We start from the raw sequence: 27,066 nt of genomic DNA on the forward strand, positions 1-27,066 counted from the left end.
TGCTTTACGATGGTGTGTTAGTTTCTGCTGTACAACGGAGTGAATCAGCTATACACGTACATACATCCCCATATCCCCTCCCTCTTGCGTCTCCCTCCCTCCCACCCTCCCTATTCCACCCCTCTAGGTGGACACAAAGCACCGAGCTGATCTCCCTGTGCTATGCGGCTGCTTCCCACTAGCTAGCTATCTTACGTTTGGTAGTGTATATATGTCCATGCCACTCTCTCACTTCGTCCCAGCTTCCCCTTCCCCGCCCCGTGTCAAGTCCATTCTCTACGTCTGCGTAAAAGGGGAGTATCTTATCAATTGCAAAGTGACTCTCTTTAACTGTAGGCACTGAAAATCCTGACTCATTGTAGCAAGGGCCTCTGCTTGTATCTAAGTTGGAAGAAGCCGTTCTAGGGAGAGCAGAGGGCCAGGTGGGTGTGGTCCCCGAGCAGAGGGTCAGTGTTAAGGGATCTGGCAGACCCACCAATGTCGTGCAACCCTGTCACCTGAGTGCTGAGGAGATGCTGCGAAGGAGCTTTTCCCTAAATTGTCTGTAGACCTCCCGGATGGCGCATCTCCATGGCCGAGGGGTGTCGGAGCTGGCAGCCCCCCACCCAGTGGGCTCTGCAGTGGCCCTGCCCTGGAGTGGCTGGGGCAGCGGGCTGGGCCTGAGCCCAAGGAGAAGGGGCCGCGGGTGCCTGGGAGCCCCAGGCCCACGGATGCAGAGAGGCGGGGACCTCACACAGAGCTGAGAGGGGTCAGAAGAGCCTCTTCTGGCAAATGTGGGTGATAGCACTTGGCTCATAAAATTATTGTGAGCATTAAATGTGATAAAGAACGTCAAAGGCATGTGACACAGTCGGTAACGTGAGCCCCACTTGTCGGAGGTCACCCCCGCCTGGTGTGGCAGAGTCCCTACAAAAGCTCTTGCTCTGCGAGGGTCTCGCATCGCACGAGGTGTGTGTTCAGCCACATCCTTAGGACGCGTCACCCTCACTGTCACATAAGAGGTAGATCTGTTTTCCAAGTTAACCCTGTATTTCTTCTGACTCTAAGCTTCTTTGGAGCCTATACTGTCATGTAAGCAAGAGACCACGTTGTCCTTTAAAAGGGTAGGTTTGCCAGTGAAACAGGCTCATTTCTCTGTTCCTACCGCTGCGAAGTGCTGAAAATCTCTCTCTCTCTCTCTCTGTGTCTTTCTCTCTCTCTTTTCTTGTTCTCTCAATCTCTTTTTCTCTTCTTTTGACAGCTTCCTGCAGTTTTCAAGGCACATTTTTATACAAAGCTTCCCTGAATATCTTACAGAATGTTCCCAGCTTACTGTGACTTTTTATGACCCTACTGGTTAAAGTTTTATTCTTTGGTCTAATAAATGTTTTCGAAGCATAAATTTAATTTTAATGGAGAGAATGTAATTCAGTCTCTACCTCTTACACCCTGCAGGTTGTTTTGACAGCCAGAAGCGTTTGCCCGTAAATAGAAATCCACCCCCCCCCATGCTTCCCCTTTGTAGTGGGCAGTCCAGAGTGACAGGCTTCATAGCTGGCCACTGACATGTTAGCTTCTGTGCGTGTGCATTTTGATGGGCAGTCAGTTCTCATCATTCATGGTGGTGATGCTCATAAAGCCGCTGTGGACACAGGGTCAGGGATACAGAAGCGTCACTGCCGGAGGAAACACGGGGATAGGTGCTCACACGCCTCTAGCACCTTTGCATCACTGATCTGTGCATCACCTTGTTTTGTGTGTGTTTCTATTTAAAGGCACCTTATTTAGTGTGCTGTTGCATCGTAACATTGGATCCAAGGCCAGCAGCCCTAGGACTCATGACTGCAGGAAGCCTGTCTGACACACACGCTTTCTCTATCAGGCTCAGCACAACCTCACACACATAGGAGCCCCACACAGCACTGCAGCCCAACCTCGGGGGCCACGTGAAACAGCGAAATCAGCAACCAAAAGCACAAAATAAGAAATAAGTAGACTAGGGCTTCCCTGGTGGCGTAGTGGTTGAGAATCTGCCTGCCAGTGCAGGGGACACGGGTTCGAGCCCTGGTCTGGGAAGATCCCACGTGCCGCGGAGCAACTAGGCCCGTGAGCCACAACTACTGAGCCTGCGCGTCTGGAGCCTGTGCTCTGCAACAAGAGAGGCCGCGACAGTGAAAGGCCCGCGCACCGCGATGAAGAGTGGCCCCTGCTCGCCGCAACTAGAGAAAGCCCTCCCACAGAAACGAAGACCCAACACAGCCAGAAATAAATTAATTTTTTAAAAAAAGAAAGAAAGAAGTAGACTAAACAGGCGCTGTAAAGGACATGTTTACAGTACCAGAGTAAGAGCGTCGTCCTGTGCCCACCTGTTCACATTTCCCTGCCCTGCACGTGTCGTCAAATGACCACAAAAATGTCCCAAGTACTGATTTTGAGTTACAAGTACGTTTTAGAGAGTAAGCAAATTAACAGACAGAACCCACGAATAATAAGGAGCCACTGTGTTTTTGTATATTTGAGTACAGAGTGCAGGTTAATCACAGAAATATTTAGTATAGAGTTAATGGACAAAGCGCCCAATATCCCATTAGAGTAAATGCAAATCTTTGTAACACTGAAAAATAGTAAATCTAATAGACCAAATATTTTTACTTGTTAATTTACGCCAGAAGGAAAATCTGACAATGGCTTTTAGAAATGTCAAGACCAAAGAGCATAGACTATTAAGATTTTCCATTCAAAGAACAGAAATAAACTGGCCTGGTTGTGATTCAGTGTACCCCCCCCCCCCATTCATCTTTCTTTTCTTCCTCCCACCCTTCCTTTCCCGCCCCTCCCCCCATACCTCCTTTACTCTTCTTGCTAAAGAGGCTTAGGAAGGAGCTGGAATCATGCCAGGATGGGTTCACAGAGGCTGCTGCAGTCAGCGCAGGGGCCATGAACCGGGAGGTATGCTGCACTGTTCAGAATATTTATTAGATTTAGTGCTGAAATAGTCTCTGTTGATGAGCAGACCTAACCTGAGTTTCTCAGGTACCGGTGACCGTGTAAAAGTGGTAGTATCTTACTCTCAGGCCCCAATGCATCACTCACCCATGTGGTTAGATGCTGTATTGAGTGTTTAATTTCCTAGTAACTAGTCTAGACTTTTTACCAGGAACATTTATTAATTTCAAGATTTTATCTCCCCTCTTCCTCTAGAGAAGTGATTGAAATTCTTTCCAGTAGCACATGAACAAAGACCATCCCACCTGACTCTTACTTCAGCCTTCATTTCAGAGGAGCACAACACAGTCTAATGGGCCATGGCCATGAAGTCAGCTGTCATAACGCAGGAAGAGGGATGGACAGCTTTTGAGAAGGGAATGTTGCAGGCTTGGTGCTGGGAAGGTTTCACGTACCAGCGGGATCCAATAAAACCGCAGGTATCGCCCCCAGCTGATTGTGGGCAAGTTATTTTTTTTTCAAATAATTTCTTAAAATATTTATTTATTTATTCATTTTGGCTACACCGGGGCTTAGTTGTGGCATGCGGGATCTAGTTCCCCAGCCAGGGATCGAACCCAGGCACCCTGCATTGGGAGTGAGGACTCTTACCCACTGGACCACCAGGGAAGTCCCGTGGGCAAATTATTTACAAAAGTCCTGTGCAGAAAAGAGCAAGATAACGTACATGTGTGCATATTTCTAGAACCGGAAAATACAAAATGGTAATGAAATGTACTTTGAAGTATAGCCACTAGTTTTTTTTGGGTTTTTTTTTTGCGGTACGCGGACCTCTCACTGTTGTGGCCTCTCCCGTTGCGGAGCACAGGCTCCGGACGCGCAGGCTCAGCGGCCATGGCTCACGGGCCCAGCCGCTCCGCGGTATGTGAGATCTTCCCGGACCAGGGCACGAACCCTTGTCCCCTGCATCGGCAGGCGGACTCTCAACCACTGAGCCACCAGGGAAGCCCTAGCCTCTAGTTTTTAACAATTCTGCAGAGGTACAGGAAAGTACTGCTATTGGCAGTATGTAAGGCTCTGGATCCTTTCATGGAGAGATCTTTAAAATTAAAGTGGGAATACTTAGGAGGCAAATACAGTCAAACTTGTTTCCTTTCAACTGTGACGGTAACCCTTATGGTTGTCTGTGCTCGCCAAAAGAAAGACTTAACAGACTGGCATCAGCTTCAGAAAACAAGACTTTACATAGCCACAGAGTTCAATTAAATTGCTCCTCTGAGGTCTTGAGTTTAGCAGCTTAGGGGAAAAAAATGCCCTTTTTTTAAATGACAGTGTTTTATGAATAGAAATTGCAGGGGGAAAATGGTTTCTGCATCCTACTGTCTTAGGAAATAAGGAAGCTGCAGAAACGGCTTCCTCGCTCACGAAGGCCTTAGTATAAAAGGTCATTGTGGGGTTCGGTGCTATGAAGCTCATCTCCGGTCAGCAGACACCGGGCAAGCACGGTGGGCACATGGCCAGGCCTGTCAGAGGGGGGAACTGGGGGTGAGTGCGGGAACTGGGTGCGGGAACAGAGTGCGGGAACTGGGGGTGGGCGTATGTGTTAATAAACCAGTGATGTCCACTTAGGTATTGAGAGGAATTTAAAAGGCAAACCTTTTTACCCCTGAGCAACATAATTGAACACATTTCAATTGCTGCAAAATGTATATAATTTTTAAAAACTGCTTCAGAATATTTCAGATTGATTTCTGAGACTTTGGGTGGATTTTGAAGAAGTATAATTTTTCTTCCACATGAAATACTTCACATCTAAAATGCTGATAATTAAACATACTTATTCAGGGATGCTGGAAACACTATCCTGGCACTTCGAAGGAGCTGACTTTACTGTTCCGATTTATAAACCTCCACGAGCTGGCAGCCGGACCCCACACAAGATTTCTAACCACCCGCCCTGAGCTCTCACATCTCTGTGTGTGTGCGTCCCGTTCCCCCCCTGGGCGGGGTGTCTGCTCTGGGGACAGCCATCCTCCTGCACCCCGTTCTGTGTCGCCCCCCTGCTCTACCAGTGTAACAGGGTGATGGGATTCGATGGCATAATTAACCAGCTGGTATCAGGAGGGAAAAATGGCAGCAGTGAAACACAGGCACCTGCAGTCTAATTTGCAAATCTGTCCAATAGCCTACTATTGAATCAAAATGCAAATGGGTATAAATAGTAGTGTTTCTATAAAATGTGCCCCCTGCTGCTTAGAAAAGATGCAGTGGGGCAAAGCCGCCCACTGGGTGAATGCCGGGGGAAACGGGGAACTCCAGGTCTGGGAAGCCTTCATGGGATGGTTTTAGTTAGAAAAGAGGTACCAGGACGGACCTCTTGCCCAGGGGTTAGATGCTTGTGAAGCTTTCGAAGCTACCAAGTGATGTTCTGTTCACTTGTAGTTGTCTTAAGTAGCAATTTTATTCCTAAATATTCTGAAAGAGGGAAGTATATATATTGAACAGAAAACTTAGAAGAGGAAAATAAAAATCACCTCGCAGCCAGGCAGGAGTTTTTACACAGATGCGCCGTGCAGGGAGGGCCACATTCCTTCACCGGTCCCCTGCTTGCTGTGATGACCGAGCTACTGGCTCGGTGTTTGTGCCACACAAGGATTATTCAGCAGGACAGATCCCCGTGGACCAGCCAGAACAAAGGATTAGTAACCCTTTCCTCGTGCCTGGTGGTGCTTCCTTGATTCTTCTCACCGTGCAACACACCCCTGGTCCCCACTGCTCTGTCAGCTGCCACCCCACACAGATCAGATTCGTGTTGCCGTTTTCCTTTTTCCTTTCTTTTTGGGTCATCGTCTCCCTTGTGTGTGGCCCATCTGTACACCTATTAGAAACCCAGGGCCTCTGAGGAGAAAAGTTAACAAATTGATGAGTCACCTCACTTGTGATCTCACAGCTGTTCAGTCCTTGAGTTCCTTTGGCAGTGTTTAATGAGCTACAGTGTTTTCCAGAGTGGTGGTTTGAGACTTGCTGGCATCTGTCTGCCTTCTTCGGGGTGAGAATGAACATTCCCTGTCACTCACTTACCTTCACAATAACATCCCATCTCTGAGCATAACCCTTTTGATAACTAACTTCAGCTTACTTCTGGCTATGCATTAAGTTCCGGAAAATTACAGTGAAGCAAAGATGGAAGAGAGAAGATAATTCAATTAATATAGGAAAAGAAGGATACTGCTTTAATGATTTCTAGAAACAGTATTACCCACTTCCTCTTCCACAATATTTATTAAACATCACATATGTATCCATTATACCACGTGCTAAACCGGCAACATGTCTTTTTAATACCTTTATGAAGGTAAATCGCTAAACATACTGCATATATTCTTAGAGCCCCAGAAATTGCCTGTTCTGCTAACTGTTGTACATTATGTACTCTTTTCCACATCTGTATTCAGAGTTTTATAGTTCAGTCTTCAAAAAAATGATCTAGTGTATTTATATCCTCATTTTGCTGTAGGAACATTAGTATCAGTGTTTAAGACCTTCCATAAATAAATGTTCTTTGGCCTGTATTGATAACTCCTTTAATACCTAACAGTGCTCTGGTGGGGAAATTATTTGCTCAGTCCAGCCTAAAGTCACCATGCTGCCCTGTAAGTTTACATCTTTTTTTCCGTCATTACCAGGGTCAGAATCTGCCTTTGGAAATACGGGTCCTGCACATGGTCAAGGTGACTTCCTTGTTGAAATCAGAGCACATGGAGAAGGCATATAATCACTCACTGAGGGATGAAACACGGAATAGGAGATGATTCAGTAAACATTTTTTTCCCACATCTTTATTGGAGTATAATTGCTTTACAATAGTGTGTTAGTTTCTGCTTTATAACAAAGTGAATCAGCTATACATATACATATATCCCCATATCTCCTCCCTCTTGAGCCTCCCTTCCACCCTCCCTATCCCACCCCTCTAGGTGGTCACAAACCACCTAGCTGATCTCCCTGTGCTATGCAGCTGCTTCCCACTAGCTAGCTATTTTACGTATGGTAGTGTATATATGCCCATGCCACTCTCTCTTTGTCCCAGCTTACCCTTCCCCCTCCCCATATCCTCAAGTCCATTCTCTAGTAGGTCTGTGTCTTTATTCCCGTCTTGCCCCTAGGTTCTTCAGAACTTTTTTTTTTATATATATTACATATATATGTGTTAGCATATGGTATTTGTTTTTATCTTTCTGACTTACTTCACTCTGCATGACAGATTCTAGGTCCATCCACCTCACTACAAATACTCAGTAAACATTTTAAGGAATGTTTGCAAAGTGTGATCTCCAAATCAGTGTTGAACTTAAATTCCCAACTTGGTCTCCACGCAACTGTTACACTGACTTGTGTTTTGGTACAGTGCCGTTGGTCTCCACTGACAGCCTCCAGGAAGACAGCCCAGGGAGGCTCATCACTGCGTTTACCATAACGAGGCCCCCTGGAAAAAACATCCCAGCTGGTCTTCGCGCCAAGAATATTGCACTCTTTCCGAACAACCGGTTTGTTAAACACAGTCCTGACCAGGTTTCCCTGCTAGAAAATTCAAGCCAAATTGTGGCCCATCCATTCGAAGTATGGGGCGGGGGTGGGGTGCGAGGCCACCTTGCTGCCCAGCTCAGGGGGTGCCGCCTGAGTGTCTTCTCTGTGAAGGGTGTCCCAGGACTGTACACACAGGACCCCTTGGCCCTCACATATGCGCTTTTAAAATCTTGTTTTTGCTTCCTCTTTTTTCTTCTTGTTCTTTCTTTATCCATCTTTTCCCCCTCCTGTTTTAGAGTTTTGTAATATTGTTGTATTCTGTGTGTCTTTGTAAGCTGCTTGAAGTCCTTTGTGGAATAAGGTGCAGCATAAATTAACGTCAGAAAGAGAAAAACAAATACTGTATGCCAACGCATATATATGGAATCTAAAAAAAACAATGGTACTGACGAACCTAGTTGCAGGGCAGGAATAAAGAGGTAGACATAGAGAATGGACTTGATGACATGGGGTGGGAGGGTGAAGCTGGGGCGAAGTAAGAGTAGCATCGACATATATACACTACCGAATGTAAAATAGATGGCTAGTGGGAAGCAGCCGCATAGCACAGGGAGACCAGCTCGGGGCTTTCTGACCACCTAGAGGGGTGGGACAGGGAGGGTGGGAGGGGGGCTCAAGAGGGAGGGGATATGAGGACATGTGTATGTATATGGCTGATTCACTTTGTTGTGCAACAGAAACTAACAGGGTATTGTGAAGCAATTATACTCCAATATGAAGTTCTATTAAAAAATAAAATAAAATAAAAATAAGTTACAGATGCAAACCTGTATGGGTTCATGCCCCTGGCGTCGTTTACATCCATGCCACAGCACCCAGACCCTTATTCCTGGTAGCGGTGGTCGTCTCAGCTTAGATATATTGGTGTCTAAGCTGGTGTTTCTGTAAAATCAGAATATGGCGTGAAAGCACGTGTGTGACATGAGAGTCCAATATAGCTGGAAGCATTCGGCTTCCACTGTGAAATATTCTTTTTCTTTTCCCAGGGAGTTTTGGAGAAATGTACAAGAACATATGTCCAGTACTAGGATTCCCTGCCAGATTTTTTCCCTAAATTGTGGTTTGACATTTCAGATCATTAAGTGGACACATCTGTCCGAATTTGTTTTCCTTTTCAAAAAAAAAAGATCATTTGAAGACAGCTACCCAGCAACAGAGTCAGCATTCTTAGTTTGCCCTGATGCAGTTGGCATTCTCAGCCCTGGAATCAGGCACAAATCACTCCGCAGAGCTGAGTGCAGCCGTCTGTTCATGGCTGTATATCCCCTGGGTGTTGAGCAAAAATAAGGAATTCATTTTCCTGTTTGTTTGGGTTTTTTTTTTTTTTCGGTACGCGGGCCTCTCACTGTTGTGGCCTCTCCCGTTGCGGAGCACAGGCTCCAGACGCGCAGGCTCAGTGGCCATGGCTCACGGGCCCAGCCACTCCGCGGCATGTGGGATCTTCCCGGACCGGGGCACGAACCCGTGTCCCCTGCATCGGCAGGCGGACTCTCAACCACTGCGCCACCAGGGAAACCCTCCTGTTTGTTTTTAAGTATATATTGGTGAGTAATTCTTGGTAAATCTGTGGTTTAGGGGAAAGAATCTTAAAGGCTTCGTTTCTAAATCTTGCCTCTGTCACTAGCTGTGACTTTGAGCAAATCAGGTGGTCTAGCGGGGCCTCCCGCAGGACTATTCAGGTATGATCGTGTATGTACCATACAAGCTAGTAGAACTTCATTTCTTCAGCCCGGGATGAAATGGGATCACAGTAACTAATACGAAAAATACCACTTATTTGGCTCAAACATTATCCGCTGTGCTGGAATTTGAGGTCCCTCAAATTCTTCCCAGCCAGCTCTGGAGTCAGCTGTTGAACTCCCTGGGAACGAATCTTCCCGGACTCCTTCATGCAGGGGGCTTCCTGTTGCTGCCTACCAGCCAGTGCTCCCCAAACCCTTGGCCCGAGGTCCCTGGTGCCACTCTCATCCCCACCACAGGGACAGAGTCTCCCCGTGGAGCCACTCTGGCACCTGCCATCTGTGAAGTACCCATCTTCGTGGAGAGCATGCCCTTCACACTTGCTTGGCTTGTCAGGACACTAAATAAGCCAGAGCATCGGCAGAGATGGAGCTGTTCTCGAAGCCGTCGTCCAAGGCTCCCGCCCCAGGGTTTTTGTACACGGTCCACGGTTGCTGCAGAGGCCAACAACCATGTAACCTTAACCTTAGGAAGCCGCTGGCTGTTTGGAGCTGTGAATTCCAACTGTGCTGTGACTGTCTGATGGTCACTGACAGCTGAGCTGTCATGGGTAAGGACGGGACGGCTGTCCCCCACTACTTGTGGGGATGCCAGGAAACTGCCTACCCGAGGAGGCTAGGGGAAAATGGAAATAGGACAGATACAAGCTTTTCAGAGAGCCCGGGGCCACAGGAGGCCACCAGCGATCTGGGCAGATAACGGTCCTGCTGCTTGTTCTGTGAATTACGCAAAGCAGTGGTTTTTGTAGCTTCCTGCCTTAGGAATCAGCCTTGATGAGCTAGAGAATTTCTGGTCCAAGTCATTCTGCTCTGCTAAGAATTTCCCCTTCTTCTCCAACACATTGGTCACTTGGACATGAAATAAACCTGAGCCCCTCACGTCTCTGCCCCGGAAGATGAAGTTGAGATGCAGCTACCCGGTTGGAACCAGGGCACTTGCTTAAAAGCTTGCACACGTGGCCAGCATGTGGTTTTTAGTTTAGATTGAGCTGATTGGGAGTGTGGACCTGATGGAGATTACAGGCGTGATGAGCTAAAGCCACCCATTGTCCCTGCCTTCATACCGTTCTGGTTTCTTGCCTCCCAACTGTGGCACCATATGGAGCATGCCAGAGGAAGCATGGCAGACACCGTGCTTCCTCAGTTACTGAGTTTCATCCTGAAAAACTTTTGCATAACCAACCATTAATCCTGTGTTCATTGATTTTGACTTTCAACCCCAATGGAGCACAAGTTAGAGATTTATTATTCTCCTTTTCATTAATATCTAATTCATTAATGAAGAAAATGTGTGGTATTCTATGATATAGTACAACATTGTGAAGAGTATTCCTAGAAAAATTTTTGAAATCAAATCAACCAATATGTATGGAATATTAACATAATATATGAAAACACTGTTCCAGCTATGAGCAGAACTTGTGGTGATGAGCTGACGTTTTCATCTTGGAGGAAGAATGGGTTCTGTTAGTACAGACTTAATTTTGACCTTCAAGGGAAGACTGACTGATACGAAGGATTGATAAGAACATTGGGGAAAAATAACTAGACCATCCTAGAGTTTCTAATAATCAAGGAAAGGGATACAAGCTCTTCAAGGCATAGAGGTAGAGTTTTGAGAAAATGATTAAATACAGAATAATTTTTCCTGCTTCAATTTTATGTGCCCAGTCAAAAGAAAGAATATATTATCAAGAAGGGAATAGTCTAGCTGGGGGTGAGAACAGGGGACCCAAAGAAGAGACGTGGTCATTGTACCCACAGCTATCCACGGGAGAGGTGGCCTGAGTCAGAATTTAGTCTGTTCAGCAATCCCTATTGTGGAAGAGCATGCAGGGAGATTTCAAAACCAGCAAGATGGGGCTTCCCTGGTGGCGCAGTGGTTGAGAGTCCGCCTGCCGATGCAGGGGACACGGGTTCGAGCCCTGGTCTGGGAGGATCCCACGTGCCGCGGAGCAACTGGGCCCGTGAGCCACAACTACTGAGCCTGCGCTTCTGGAGCCTGTGCTCCGCAACAGGAGAGGCCGAGACAGTGAGAGGCCCGCGCACCGCGATGAAGAGTGGCCCCCGCTCGCCGCAACTAGAGAAAGCCCTCGCACAGAAACGAAGACCCAACACAGCCAAAAATAAATAAATAAATTTAAAAAAAAAACAAAAAAAACCCAGCAAGATGATCAAATCTCAGGCTTGCCAAGCAACCTTCCGACTGTAACCAGTTTTTCATAGTCTGCTGAATTAGATATTATTTATTGATAAAGCTTGAATACATAAAGGCTTTATATCAAACTAAAGAAGTTAAAAAAACCTAGCTGGGACAGAGAAAATGGAAGGAAATTGTTAATAGGCATGGCATTTTTGGTTATGAAATCTATTTTTGACTTTTTAAGTTATAGAAAAGTCACTATGAAAATTCGTCATTCCTGTCTTCTGATACAAGCACCTGACACCACATAGGTGCCATGGAAATATTATGTAAAAATTACTTTTAAGAAAAACTCTGCAGGATAAACAAGGTCCCACTGTATAGCACAGGGAACCATAGTCAATATCCTGTGATAAACCGTAATGGAAAAGAATGTGAAAAAGAATGTGTATATATATGTATAACTGAATCACTTTGCTGTACACCTGAAACTAACACAGCATTGTGAATCAGCTATAAGTATGTGCGGCCAGAGAGTTCTGCAATAAGTAGCACAGAGCACGATGCCCTTGGTGCCGAGGGTCTTTAAGCTTTCTTGGAAAATGAAGCGCCAGAAAGGAGAAACTACTCAAATTCTGTAACAGAACCCATCCATTGCAAGGTGGCATCGTGTTTCCGTTGGCCCTCCTCCTTCTTGGAGCTTATTACAGATTTTATGCCAGTAAAGTGAGAGAAATGCTGCAGAATGGGGGTCTGACCTCAACACAGGGTGCTTCTCTCAGGACTGAGTCTTCTGGTCCAGGCTCTGCAGTGTCATCGGCACTTGCTTGCGTGCTCTCCCAGCGCAAATGCCCGCCTGCAGTGCACGTCCCCCTCCGGCTGCTCCCGTGCCCGGGGGCAACAGGAGGGTGCCGCCCTCGAGGTGTTGGCAGCAGTTTGGCCGGTACCCGCCATCCCTGCCACCCACTCCTGGCTCCCAGGTGTACTGACCTTGCTCACCTGCTGCACCCCAGCCTGTGGGCCCCTCCCCACGCCTGCCCCGCTGTGGGCGCTCATCTCCCCTCTGGCTCTCATGGGCATCCTCTGAGCCCGCGGGCCAGGCTCCGGCTTAAGCCATCCACCCCGTCGCTTCCCTGCACGTCGCCTTACTCCTTATGTGGTGGCTCCTGGCAGCCCTGGTTTTTAACTCTGTTGCTGACAGCAGGTGGAAAACGTCTACGCTCTCTGGCTCCATCGAGAGCCAAGGAGACTGCACAGAAGAGGTGGGAAGGGACTGCTTAGCTCCCCCTGCCCGCATACCCACATCATCTCTACCCCATGCTGCAGCCTCCCCAATGGGCCTCTCCCCTAAAGTTCAGAAAGGGAGGCCGGGCTTGAGCCCCTCCTTCCATCTGCTTTTATTCTGGTCTATCAACTATCTGCTCTGTTTTGGTCTTCCTCCAGATTTTCCCCCTCTCCTGCTAGAAGAGCATCTGTCTCCACCTGCCGTACGGACTGACTGATTCTTGACAGTACCTCAAAATAGTTGGACCGTAGAGTGGAGAGTGGACATTACGCAGAGGAGAAAACACATCTAGAGGCATTTCAAAAATACCCTTAGAGCAATTCAGTAATATTTATCGAGCAACTGCCCTGTGTTAGATGGTGGTGAGCAAAGCAGATGAGGTTCCTGTCCTTAATGCGCTTACAGTCTTGAGTCTTTTGTAGGAAGGATTCCAGGCAAGGGCGAGTGTAGAGATTTATGCATAAGGATGATCATTGTCACAGTGTGGAGCCAACGGAATTGTCCATAAGGAAAAGGTCACATGAATTATGGAACAGCCAGGAGTTCCCTGGTGGCCTAGTGGTTAGGATTCTGGGCTTTCACTGCCAAGTCCCAGGTTCAGCCCCTGGTTGGGGGACTGAGATCCCGCAAGCCACGTGGTGCAGCCAAAAACATTTACTAATTTAAAAAAATGATGGAACAGCCATACTTCGCAATGTTGTGCAATAGTTACAAAGAATTAGCTAACAGGATAAAGCTATACGTACTCACATGAAAGAAGAATCTATACATACTCATCTGAATATATCTAGACATATCTAGACATACATTTATATGTCTGCATGAGCATAAAATGTCTAAACACAACAACTAGTGACAATGATTTCCTCTAGGAGGTGAGATTTGTTGGGGAGAGGGAAGGGGGCAGCTTTTACCTTTACTTTATATGCTTCTATATTGTTTGGATTTTGTACAACAAAGTGTGTATTGCTTTTGTAATTTTTTTCAATTTAAAAAAATTTTTTATACAAATTTTAAAGGTAACTTCATTTGTCGTAATTACAAAATATTGGCTATATTTCCCATGTTGTACAATACATCCTTGAGCCTATTTATCTTATACCCACCAATTTGTACCTCCCTGCCCCCAATATTGCCCCTCACCTGCACTGGTACCCACTAGTTTGTTCTCTATGAATGTTCTTCTTTTTGTTATATACACATAGTTTGTTGTATTTTGTGGATTCCACATATAAGTCATATCATAATGCTTTCCAAGTCCATCCATGTTGCTGCAAACGGCAAAATTTCATTCTTTTTTATGGCTCAGTAGTATTCCATTGTATGTATGTATGTGTATGGTATATGTGTGTGTGTGTATGTGTGTGTGTATATATATATATATACATATATATATATATACTGCTTCTTCTTTAATCATTCACCTGTTGATGGACACTTAGGTTTCTTCCATATGTTGGCAACTGTAAGTAATGCTGCTATGAACTTAGGAGTGCATGTATCTTTTCAAATTAGTGTTTTTGGTTTTTTCAGATATATACCCAGGAGTGGAATTGCTGGGTTGTATGGTAGTTCTGTTTTCAGGTTTTTGAGAAATCTCCATACAGTTTTCCACAGTGGCTGCACCGATTTACATTCCCACCGACAGGGTACAGGGGTTCCCTTTTGTCCACATCCTCGCCAACATTTGTTATTTATGTTCTTTTTGATGATAGCCATCCTGACAGGTGTGAGGTGACATCATGGTTTTGATTTGCATTTCCCTCATGATTAGTGATGTTGAGCATCTTTTCATGTGCCTGTTGGCCATCTGCATTTCCTCTTTGGAAGAATCTCTATTCAGTTCTTCTGCCCATTTTTTAATTGGGTTGTTTGTTTTTCTTGATGTTGAGTTATATGAACTGTTTATATATGTTGGATATTAACCCCTTGTCAGTCATATCATTTGCAAATATTTTCTCTCGTTCAGTAGGTTGTCTTTTCATGTTGTCAATGGTTTCCTTTGCTGTGCAAAAGCTTTTAAGTTTAATTAGGTCTCATTTGTTTATTTTTGCTTTTATTTCCCTTACTTTAAGAGATGGACTCAAAAAAAATATTGCTTTTGTTTGGTAATTTTTAAGACAAAGAAAATAGGAAAAATATATACCAAGAGTTGTAGTTACTGGCACATAACCTAGTTTACATCTTTGGAGTTATTTCCAAACCGTACAGAGGTGAGGGAAGATGGAGAAATTGGGAACACACTCTCTTCCAGCTCTTGTCCCCTTGTCCTGTAGGAATGCAAGGTAGCACGTCCAGACCTTCCGATGGACGGTCTGCCCAAGCAGTCCCTGGGACAGGAAGGTGTCCGCTGTGGGCCCCCTCTCGTCTTCACTTTCCTCCTTCCTCCTCTCCTTCATTCCCTCTGTTTCCAACAGTCCTCATCTGGCTCATTTCTCCAAGCTGTCATCTTTTGCCTTAGAAATCAGCAAGTTCCAAATCTCCTTCCATGACTTAAATATCTTCACCAATTCTGGTGTCTGTTGTAAACCAAAATCCGTGTCTTTCCCACCCAGTTCTGCTTCTTTAGGCCCAGTGGTTAGACTCAGGGAAGAAAATTATTGCCTGAATCTCCATCAGAGCGTTTGCTTGTTTTTGCAGTTTCGGGGAGGGAGATCATTTGTCCCTACCCTTCCAAAATTAGACATACCTGCCCAGGTTAGTTTCTCTCCAGAAACACTCATCACATCTTCTTTCAAAATCTGCATCCCTCCACTACTGTATTTTTCAACTTGGTACTCTGAAAGAGCACGTGGCCCCTCCCAACCTTGAAAAGCCCTCTTTGTTGCCGAAGGCTACCATGCCCCCACCCCCTTCCCCATTCCTGGGGTATCTCCAGGCCACAAAGGGCAGGGAAGAGCGGGAGGGGAGAGAGCTCCCATCACATAATAATAAGCTCGATGAGTGCCTTGTATTGACATTATATTCAATTATATTCAATGTCAGTATCAGTTCTTAGACCTTAGACCTTAGATCAATTCTTAGCCATTCATAGATAGGTATAGCTAGTGTTTTTTCTTTTTCTTTCATTTTACTTTTAACAAGATTTCTTATAAACCCAAGATAGCCTAGGTTTATGTCCTGGCTTCCTTACTCTCTAGCTGAGTGATCTTAGGCAGTCATTTATCCCTAACCTCAGTCCCCTCATCTGTAAAATGGGAACATTAATAGTACTAACCTCATTGTGATGTTGGGAGGTTAGATAAGTTAATAAAAGTAAAGCACAGAGAATAGTGCCTGACACATAATAAGTATGCTGGTATTTGTAATTATACTGCAAATGCCCTTTTGTAACTTTTCCTCTTCAGTTTTTTTCATATTTTAATTCTACCTTCCAAAGGTATAGATCTTCCGTCTATTCATTTTTTATCTGAATCACATGCACACAATTCATTGTGTGCTATTATCTTTTCCTCCTCACTTCTTTGGTGTCAGTACTTTTTAAATCATCCTTCTGGTCTCACCCTCACCTCATGGCTCCAGGACGCCTTCCTGCCCACCTGTCTTGAGGTTGAATTAGGGCCACCTGTCAAAGCACCATGGTTTCCCCACTGTCACACGCAGAGAAAGTGCAGACATTTGCTCTGTGTCTCGCGGTGGGCTTCATAAGGGCAGAGACTGTGTCTGCTCCTTGATGCTGAGCTAGTGCCTAGCTCAGAACGTAGCAGGTACTTACTACTCCTTTAACAAGAAAATGCAGATGTAAGAAATAAGATTTGATGGATTCCAGACTCAGTCTGTATTTCTATAAAAGCAACCTCTAAGAACACAGACAATTGAGAACTACGTTGAAATGGAAATAAATACCCAGAGAAAACATTGTTTGCATCTCTGTTGGGCCAGGTCCTATTTTAGATAATGGTGGTATAGGTTATCAAGCTGATAATGTTAATTGCTGCTTTAATGGTTTTAAATTTAATCTTGGGAACAAGCTTTTTTACTCCTCCATGAAAAGCTTTGGGATTAAAAAAAAATCTTTCTTTTCCACTTACCAAGGAGAAGGTAATAGGCACCAGATGCTAGTTCTGAAAGCTAACTCCTGCAGAAAGAACACGGGTCTCAGATTGTTCTCATTCGTCTGCCGTGTTCTTACTGTCTTGTTCTTCTCCCATAACCAAACAGAAAAAAGTGGGTGTGTGTGTGTACATACACACATATATGTGTATACACATATGCTTGTATATGTATAATATACACACAACTGTACCTCGTTATCCACCGGGAGATAGGTTCCAGGACCCCTTCGGATACCAAAATCCATCCGTGGATACTCAAGTCCCTTATATAAAATGGCATGGTATTTACATATAACCTATACACACCACCCTCCTGTATACTTTCAATCGATTATTTATAATACCTAATACAAGGTAGGCACTATGTAAATAGTTGCCATGGAAAATTCAAATTTTGCTTTTTGGAACTTTCGGGAATTTTTTTCCAATATTTTTGACCCACAGTTGGTTGAATCTTAAGATGCAGAACCAGCAGATATGGAGGGCCGACCGTGTAGGGGGGCAGGGGGGTTCTTTCCAACTAGAAAAAGGTTTCTGGCAACTTTATCCCTGCTACAGTTATTGAAGTAATTTTGCGTAAAACACTTAAAGACCCTTCTTTAGTCAATCTGATAACTCTAAACACTATTAGAACTTTGTTTATTCATCCAACAGTTAATTTTGGAATGTCTCTCGTATGCTGCACTTCAGCCCATTTCATGTTTTTCTGAATGTTTTAGCCATATTAGAACAGGACAGCTTTCAAACACAGTTATACAGTGGTTTATTCACAGCAAGTAAAATAAATCCCTTGCACCAGAAGCTCAAGTTTTAAAGCAGAAAATAAACTGAGGTTGAAGTCATGGAAAACAAACCTTAATACCATCCCCAGCTGAGAAGCATAAATTCACAAATTAGTTCTCTTTGTCGCAATAAGTGCCGGTTGGTGAAGAAGTAGCTTGAATATGAGTAACTTCATCTCATACCAGCTTCTCTCTTCTACCTTGGGTTTCTGTTAAAATATAAGATGTATTTCATTCACTTACCTTAGTTAAGTCCATAATATTTAATCCAATCAGAAGACGTAGTCATAGTAAGTTTGGAACCAAACATTGCAGATTACCTCTGAATAAATATGATGAAATGTTCCTTTTGTAGATGCAAGTATTGGCATTATGATGAAAACCTGCTCACGGCCAGCATTGTCATCGTCTTCCATAACGAAGGGTGGTCCACCCTCATGAGAACAGTTCACAGCGTAATTAAAAGGACTCCAAGGAAATACTTAGCAGAAATCGTGTTAATTGACGATTTCAGTAACAAAGGTAATGGCTATGGAATCGGCATTTTGTCTATAAAATAATTATAAGCAATTGCAAAAAGGTGATCTCAAAATAGTCTTCAGAAATTAATAATTAACATCTATTATCAACAAGTTGGCACTATGCTAAGCATTGTATGTGAATTATTTTGTTTAGTTCTGACAGTAAGCCTTGTGATACATATTGTTCATCCTCATTTTGCACTTGAGGCTCAGAGATGTTAAGTAACTTGCCAGCAGTGACAGAGATAGTAATTAACAGCTGCATCCAAATCTATAGGCTCATAAGTCTGTGTATTTAACCGCGGTCTTATACTATACCAATTCTTTGGGCATTGGGTTTTATAAAAATTTAATCGTAGAGGTAATTTATTGAATGACTGAAAAAATGCAATGGCAGGTATATTGCAGTGCCACCCAAAGCTCCGTCCACATCTATATACTGAAACCTATATACCTGTTTAATAGCTTGTATTTTGCATTTCAGTGTATTTTGAATTTGACCAGAAACCATGGACTATTTTTATTTATAAGAGAAAGTACCTACTAAAGCTTATTTTGTTCTAGATTTGATTTAAGATAATTGAATAGAAGGAAATTGTGTTTTATTTTTTTACTCTCTTTGTGGAGCAAGCTCTAACACATTTAGGGAGACATCGGTTATTCTTGGTTCAACTCGGCTAGAGAGAGATGGAGCAGTGATTTTCCAGATAAGTGGGGTTTTTTAAGTTAAAATATTTTTCTTCAAATAGATCCATTATTGTAAGCTGAATATATCTTCTTAATGACGTAAATATCAAAAGATAGATAATGCTATAGCTCAGACCCCAAAGCAGCATGTAATTATGCTGCTAAAATCCAAGTCTGGGCAGTTATTTATTCTTCTTTGCTTGTCATAAAGCTGAGTTGAAACCTTTGAAAACTGACCAAAGAGCACAGACAACTCAATGACAACAGGATGTCTGCTTTTTGGCAAATGAGTTTTGCAGAGAGTTTTTGTGTATAAGTAGTGATACCACTGGATATAATGTTAGAAAAGAAGTCAGAACATAGGCAGCATGAAAATACCATTCAAAATGGCTTTACAAAAGCTTCCTCCAAAACTTAATTTAGAACTCTTGCAGTCTGGATAAACCTCTGCTGTTTTTGCAAGGACACAAGCAGAATCTTGATCTTGTATACATATATTAGCATGGAGAGAAACAGAAATATGACCTACCACTTTCTTCAACTAATCATTTTTAATTACAGCAGGGAATGTATAACTTTAGATTTTCAGTCATCAAATGCCTTTAGCTTAGACATCTTGGTTGCAATTTTCTACAACGGGATCATTTTCACTAAGAACACTATTCCTGTCTCAAATAAATATTTGAAAATACATTTTTAAGTGATATTGTTGGTGCCAACAATGTTTTAGATTTAGCAAAACTTAAGTCTACAAAAACAGCTTGGAGAAATCCCATGTCTATGACTGTATTGATTTTAAGAACCACTATGTTATTAATACAAGTTAAAAAGCTCAGAATAGTCTTTAAAAAAAAAAAAAAGTGAAGATACACCAAAAGGTGTTTCCCATTCTAAAATCTTGCTTTCTTGCTTGGCCCGAGGAAAGAACAAAATTGGGGGCTTAAGTGTTTTGTCCAGTTTAATTTTTTTGTGATCAGTGCTTCTGTTGTTACAAATCTCTAACAGCCTCTTGTAACACATTTTAAAAGCAATTACATATAGGGTCTGCTTAGCTTAACAGCGTCGGCAGGGTCGTTGATTGGGGCTACTCTTGGACAGAAGTACAGAAGGTCTTTAATTACTCTTCCCAATTTCAAAACACCCTTGAACATCTGTCAGTCCTATCCTCAGTAAAACTATACAGCATTTGGTAAATCTGCCTTAGGTGAAAACTTGGATTGTTTTCTTTCCCCAATATATTCAGTAATTAAAACTCTGAGTTATAATTTTTCTTTTAAAGACAAAATACTTAACTAATTTATATAAAACCTCACAAAAGAGCTGGCTGCTCAGAACCCTCGGGTTTCTGGAAGTTACAGTGTCCTCAAAACGTAAGGGTCTGGGGCCTTTGAACAGAGACCACTCCTCTCCACCTGTGCACTGGGCAAAGGGCTACACGGACAACGCGTCCTCCTGGCAGCACTCAGGGAAGGAAGCTGCGGGAGCACTTCCGCTCGCAAGTGCACATCATTTCCGCCTGCTTCTCATTGGCCACAGCAAGTCAGGTGGCCCAGCGTGCAGTCCGGGCTGGGGCTGGGGAGGATTGATCATCCCCCAGCAGGGGCCGTGTTCCTTCGGGGCACTGATCTGTCCACTGTACTGAGACCCAAGGGCAGCCAAGGTCATCTTAACTAGAATCTAAATTTAAAGAGCACACCATCAACTCATTTCTGGCCGTAACAATTTATTTTACATATATTTAGATCACATATCCGAAAAAGTACCTAATGCAAGTCAGAAGGGGCTTTAGAAAAAAAAAAAAAACTTAGGACTGTACAGAACTAAAAAAAAATAGGAAGGTAAGAGCTTTTCTTAAAAAAAACAACAGCAACAAAAAAAACTTATATTGAAAGGAAAATTACCAAGAATTTCTGGGGAAACATTGTAACTCAGCATGAGAATTTTATTTATAATTCTCATTAAAACTGGACACCAAAGTAGAGAATGGAAAATTTTTTCTTCTCAATTTTGAATACCCATGTGTGAGTATCTTGCTAATTATAAGCTCCTTAAAAACGAATAAAGTATTAAATGTACAGCCTGATTTGCCCATTTAACCACGGGCTCATCACTAAATACAGCTGTTTTGGGGGTTGTTTTTGTATTCATGGGCCAAAATTTTAAACAACTTAAAAATAATTTTTGTGTCTTCAAGAAACATCTTTTAAGGATCCAGGAATTAGTTGTGGCTGTGATGAGTCAGTTTCATTGGCTCATAGTAATACAAACAAAAACTGTTCTCTTGCAACTAGGAAGCCAAGATGGAAAGTTTGGCAAATGTATCTTGTTTTTATAACACAAAAATTTCTCTACCAAACTGCAAACATATATGTGTGTGTGTGTGTGTGTGTACATATAATACAGGCATATGTGTGGAAATGATATATGTATTTATTATATAAATATGTAAAGATTTATTTATAAATATATACATACACACACATATATATACAGACACTTGATGCTTAAAATACAGAGAAAATGGGATCTTTTATTGTTACTTGCCAACTGGATGGGAACTATATTCATCACCACACCAAGACTACTCCCTTCAACACTGATTGTAGTAGAAAGATGGCTCAGAAACAAATATTAACCTATACCCTGTGTGGATCCCGAAGGCCATGTCATGTTATTTATAGGCAGTACATCTTCAGAAATCCTGAACCACTGCTTCTTCCAAAAGCAAAAAAACTATTGTGCCTGAAAGCTTCTAGATATGATATTAACATTTGATTTTTTTCAGTTTTCATGCCAGTTGGCATAGTCATCATTTATTTAATGTTTAGAGAGAGGTTTGATAATTCTCAGGCTAGCTAGTTCTCCGTAGGTATATTAAGCTCAAAATTTAACTCGAGTAATACACTTCACCTTACCTCCCTATACATTTAACATTCAGTATGGTCTGTGTAAAATTACTGAGTACTCAAAGGACCTGTTTGCCTATCCTCATTTCTTGAGAAAAATAATAGTTTAAGTGGGGACTTCCCTGGTGGCGCAGTGGTTAAGAATCCGCCTGCCAATGCAGGGGACATGGGTTCAAGCCCCGGTCCACGAAGATCCCACATGCCGCGGAGCAACTAAGCCCGTGCACCACAACTACTGAACCTGCGCTCCAGAGCCCACGAACCACAACTGCTGAGCATGTGCACCGCAACTACTGAAGCCCTCGCGCCTATAGCCCGTGCTCCGCAACAAGAGAAGCCACCGCAATTAGAAGCCCGCGCACCACAATGAAGAGTAGCCCCCGCTCAACACAACTGGAGAAAGCCCACGCACAGCAATGAAGACCCAACACAGCCAAAAATAAATTAATTAGTTAATTTAAAAAAATAGCTTAAGTGGTTTATTAGCCATAACTATAATTTATAATGTTGACTGAATTTTTTATTCATAGAACACTTAAAAGAAAAACTGGATGACTATATTAAGCTGTGGAATGGCCTAGTCAAGGTATTTCGAAATGAGAGAAGAGAAGGTTTAATTCAGGCACGAAGTATCGGTGCCCAGAAGGCTAAACTTGGACAGGTAGGACACATTTGATATCTATTATGCCAACATTTTGGATTTGGTAACTAAAAGATCATCTACATTTTTAAGTACCCATTTAATTTTTAATTTTTTAAAATTGAAAATGCTACCTTAAACACATAACTTAAATATCAAAATTGACTCTAATGCCAGTTTATATTAGCATCTAATTTTAAATTGTACATGATATACGTCGTGCTGTATATGAGTTTTCTTTCACCCTGCCTCTTCTTTTTTTTCCAGGTTTTGATATACCTCGATGCCCACTGTGAGGTGGCAGTTAACTGGTATGCACCACTTGTAGCTCCCATATCTAAGGACAGGTAACATTGCCTTGCTTTTTTTCTTTCCTGGTTGAAAAGTAAACCTCATCCTAGGACAAATAATGTTCCCATTCTTCTGATTCCAGTTCCATTCAGTGCATCAAGTTGTATGTTGAGTTTTCTTTTTTAGCTAGTTGTTTCCCTGGGTGGATCTAGGTGGCTACTTGGGGCTGATTCACATGCGGGCAGTTAGACATTTGGGATAAGCCTAGGGCATCTCACTCAGAATCATCTTCCTCTGGCTACAAAAGCTTTGCTCTAAGAGCAATATTAATTGTTCCCGCACACTGTGGTAACATTCTAAAGGCTTGAAGGAGCATGCTTTGGAATTCTGCCTATGGGTGGTTTTATGCCCTTTGAAGTGATTATTTTACACAGTAAGGGCCAGCTCTTACCTGTGGCAAGGCCTTGGGTTCCCATAGGACCTTTCAAGTTTAGAAGTAGACAGCTATCCTGTGGAAATGTGGTAATCACCAATTTACAGAAGGTCTGAAACAGTAGATGGGCAGCAGCAGTTTTCGAGTTCCCAAAGCCTTCCTTGCTTTTAGTCCAGAATCCTGACTATTTCAGAATCTAGAAGAAATAAGACATGTCCCTGTGGCAATGGCCTGAGACAGAGGAAGAACTTTTGGAGGATTTTATCATCAGAGCATCTATGAGACACGATTTTCACGTGCTGTCTGATTTAATCCTCACAGCAGCCCTGCAAGATAGATATTACTACCTCCTTTGTACGAAAGAGGATGCTGAGGCTAACAGAAATTAATTAGTTTGCCGCAGATCAGACAGCTTAGAAACTACCCAACTGAGATCTCTCTGGGACACCTTCCACCACATACTTAGAAATCTGAGAATCATAAAGAGAGATAACAAGCCTTCACCTCTCCTGGTGAAAGCTGGCTGTCCTCGGGGTGGTGAGGGGAGGTCATACCACAGGGACCCTCCACTCGCCCATGGGAGTCCAGTGTCTGGAGGGAATAAAGTACCTTTCCCCTGTATCGAAATTCTAAGCCCCATTAATTTTCCCCTTCCTATTGGTTTCTAAACATCTAAAAAGCACCTTAACGTGGCTGTCAAAAACTATAATCTCCATTTTAGGGGATGCATTTTAAAATTCTTTCTGATAAAATGAACGTTGGAACAAGCAGGATACCGATTATCTTTGTAGAGCTGGCTCTACACCTGATTGGTCATATAGTTCTAGCATTTTCATGAAGCCCACATAAAAGGTATAATATTTTTTTGCTCCAAATTCTCAGGCCACTATTTATGTTCTTCAGCAGGTTTTGAGGGATTTTTCTTTCCTTGTTTTTTTAAAAAGCCAGGATACAATACAGTACTCTTTTTTTGCAATAAAAGAAAAGGTTTTTTCCCAATAAAAGAAGTAGGAAAAGAAGATCAAGTAAATGTACAAAAACAGATTTTCACAGTCACTGTTTCCAAAGAAGTAGGAAGCAGCAAAGAGTTGGGAGCACTGCTGAACGTGTCGCAGGTATTATCTTTCTACACACACACTCAATGTTTAATGGAGGGGTAAGGAGGGAAAATAACAGGCAGGGAAACCTGGTAAATAATGGGAAGTTACCAAGAGGGTGTTGCCTGTAGGACCACAGTGAAAATGAGGAAATCCTATTTAAGTTCAAGTTCATGGCTCTTCATCCGTGACATGTGTCTGTGAGCCCAGGGACATCTCCTCTCTCCTTCCCTTAAGAAAACAGCCTCCTTGACTTTTCAAAGCATTCATTCGCTTCCCATTAGATATGAAAATCCCCTAGTTGGGGAGGAAAAAAAAGCAAACCCACAGTAACAAGAGATAATCTAGTTAGGCATGCTCAACTAGTCAGTTTTGGGTTCTTAAATGCTTTTTCATTTTCTGTAAATGTTTCAGAACCACATGCACTGTGCCTCTGATAGATTACATAGATGGGAATGATTATTCCATTGAGCCACAGCAAGGTGGGGATGAAGATGGTTTTGCCAGAGGGGCCTGGGACTGGAGTTTGCTATGGAAGCGTATTCCTCTAAGCCACAAGGAAAAGGCCAAAAGAAAACATAAAACTGAACCTTATCGGTAAAGATTACTACTTCCTTTTCTTACGTGGAACGTTTACCTAAGTACTTTTCTTTTTTTCCTTCCCCATGTACTCGTGTAAACATGTGGGTCCCTACACGCCCTTGCATTTCATCTTCGCTGCCATCATCAACACAATACAGAACCACTTGCACTGTGCCGATTATAGATGTCATAAATGGCAACACTTATGAAATTGTACCCCAAGGGGGTGGTGACGAAGATGGGTATGCCCGAGGAGCATGGGATTGGAGTATGCTCTGGAAACGGGTGCCTCTGACCCCTCAAGAGAAGAGAATGAGAAAGACAAAAACTGAACCATATCGGTAATCACTAAATCACTTACCTGTTTCTCTTTTCTCCAGTTGCTGCTAACCTATTAACCTCTTGCCAAGCTAAAAAAAAAAAAGAAACTTGTTATTAAAACTGTAGATGCTGTCTCAGATTCTGAAAGGCTTTCTTTCTTTGTGCTGTTTCAGAGGTTTAAACTCACACTTGCTTCTTTGTGGTTGCTTTTTCCTTAAAAGCAAACTCCGTTTGGGGGTGAGCACGCTTTATGGCATTAGTTCCAAATACAGGTGAAAAAAAGAAAATCTTTGCCATCATGTCCTAGTAGACTAGACATGAAATTTTGTTCGTTTGATGATTATGTCATTCTGTAAGTTTAAGATGCTCACATTGCTTACGATCCAAGTTTTATATCCACTTTGATGCTTTGCAGGTAGTGTTGACAATGAAAGACAGTAACAAGAGTTTTTTTTTTCTTCCTTTGGTTTTATATGCTAACTCTTAAATACTAATTTCATCCCAGTTAAATCTGATGAATAAAAATACACGACTTTGGGAAATGTTACATAGAATCCTTTATTACTTCATTTTCAGAAGAGCACTTGATTTAAAAGGAAACTTCATTCCAAAATCTTCCTTTTTCTCCCTTCTTGTGGCTCTTCAAATAGAACAACTTGTGCTACTCTCTCTTTGGTCTTTTCACTGGAACATTTTACCATCTTTCAAAAGAGTGGCCCCAAATTAAATGTTTGCATAAATGCTAATGTAGGCTTCTAAATGTGTCTGATTTTATTTTTCTGATCTTATGGTTCTGCTTTTGGTCTCTCTCTTACTGTTACGCTACTGATGATGTTCAAACTCAGTTTGGGGAAGGTGTCTCCAATGTCATGCAAAAAGCTGGTGGGATTTGGGCATGTCATGATACCAGGATACTGAAATGGCAAACATAAGGAAATTATACAACTTTCAGCTTTATTTGACATTTTCCAAATTTCTCTTTGAAGTTCTTTTTCAAAAATTGTCCAGGAATCTACTGCTTACCCACTTACCCTGACTCACAAATAATTCTGGGAGAAAAAACATAGGGCTAATAAAACATAAGGGCTAATAACTATAGTTCTATTTCTACCAATCCCATGGGCTAGGAAAGAAAATTTTTTAAATGTAGAAAAATTTAAGGAAGGTTTCTCTTTAAGTTACTCACTGGTTTTCATGTTAAGATACATTTTCAAATATGTACTGAGATAAGTGGGAATATATTTAAAGATCAAAAAGGCATAGTTATAACAGAGTAATGTTAAATGACAGTTAAATAAATTTGGCATGAAAGTATAACTGAAAACGCAATAGGGCTGTTTCTCCTTTAAGAAGAAAAGCCTTACGAAAGAATGACTTTCCCCTGATGTGGCTTCCCTTTAATATTGAAAATATTTCTTGCTTCATTATCTTTTTAATTAATATATTTATTTATTTATTTTTGGCTTTGCTGGGTCTTCGTTGCTGTGCGCGGGCTTTCTCTAGTTGTGGCGAGCGGGGGCTACTCCTTGTTGCAGTGCACAGGCTTCTCATTGCAGTGGCTTCTTGTTGCAGAGCACGGGCTCCAGGTGCACGGGCTTCAGTAGTTGTGGCACGTGGGCTCAGTAGTTGTGGCGCACGGGCTTAGTTGCTCCGCGGCATGTGGGATCTTCCTGGACCCAGGGCTCAAACCCGTGTCCCCTGCACTGGCAGGTGGATTCTCAACCACCGCGCCACCAGGGAAGCCCCGTGCTTCATTATTTATTTAATATTTAATGAATGCTTACTATGTGCCAGGCGCTATTTTCTGGGGATAAATTTTAAAGAGATGTGTTCCCTCGTGGCACTTAACATGTAGTGGGTGAGACAGAAATTAAACAGTTAACTGCACGAATAACTGGAGCAGCAAGTGTGACGAGTGGTGAGAAGAAAAGCTCACGGAAAGTGTCTCAAAAGCCACGCTGAGGCCGAGCCCTGAGGGATAAGTCTGCCCTGTGGAGGAGGAGGGAGGACCGTTCAGGAGACTGCAGCATAGCCAGGGTCCTGGGACAGGAGGGGGTCGGGCAGAGCACGGA

General features: G+C 42.9%; 1 protein-coding gene across 5 annotated transcripts in view; it reads left to right on the plus strand.

Moving 5' to 3' along the window:
• GALNT7 (polypeptide N-acetylgalactosaminyltransferase 7) overlaps positions 1-27,066 on the plus strand; it is a 117,598-nt gene that overhangs the window by 73,200 nt on the left and 17,332 nt on the right. For 3 of the 5 annotated variants that reach the window (XR_002175832.3, XM_073805750.1, XM_019932351.3), the window contains exons 3-6: positions 17,872-18,038; positions 22,161-22,291; positions 22,538-22,617; positions 24,832-25,014. Coding sequence is in view for 4 of the 5 variants with exons in the window: in XM_073805750.1 (XP_073661851.1) it covers positions 17,872-18,038; positions 22,161-22,291; positions 22,538-22,617; positions 24,832-25,014 (561 nt within the window). In the remaining variant the exon portion in view is untranslated. Of the gene's footprint in view, positions 1-17,871; positions 18,039-22,160; positions 22,292-22,537; positions 22,618-24,505; positions 24,689-24,831; positions 25,015-27,066 lie in introns of all 5 variants that reach the window. The other 2 variants (XM_019932352.3, XM_019932357.3) reach the window with 2 other exon arrangements.

The sequence above is a fragment of the Tursiops truncatus genome, chromosome 6 (assembly GCF_011762595.2).
Source record: "Tursiops truncatus isolate mTurTru1 chromosome 6, mTurTru1.mat.Y, whole genome shotgun sequence".
Taxonomy (NCBI): domain Eukaryota; kingdom Metazoa; phylum Chordata; class Mammalia; order Artiodactyla; family Delphinidae; genus Tursiops; species Tursiops truncatus.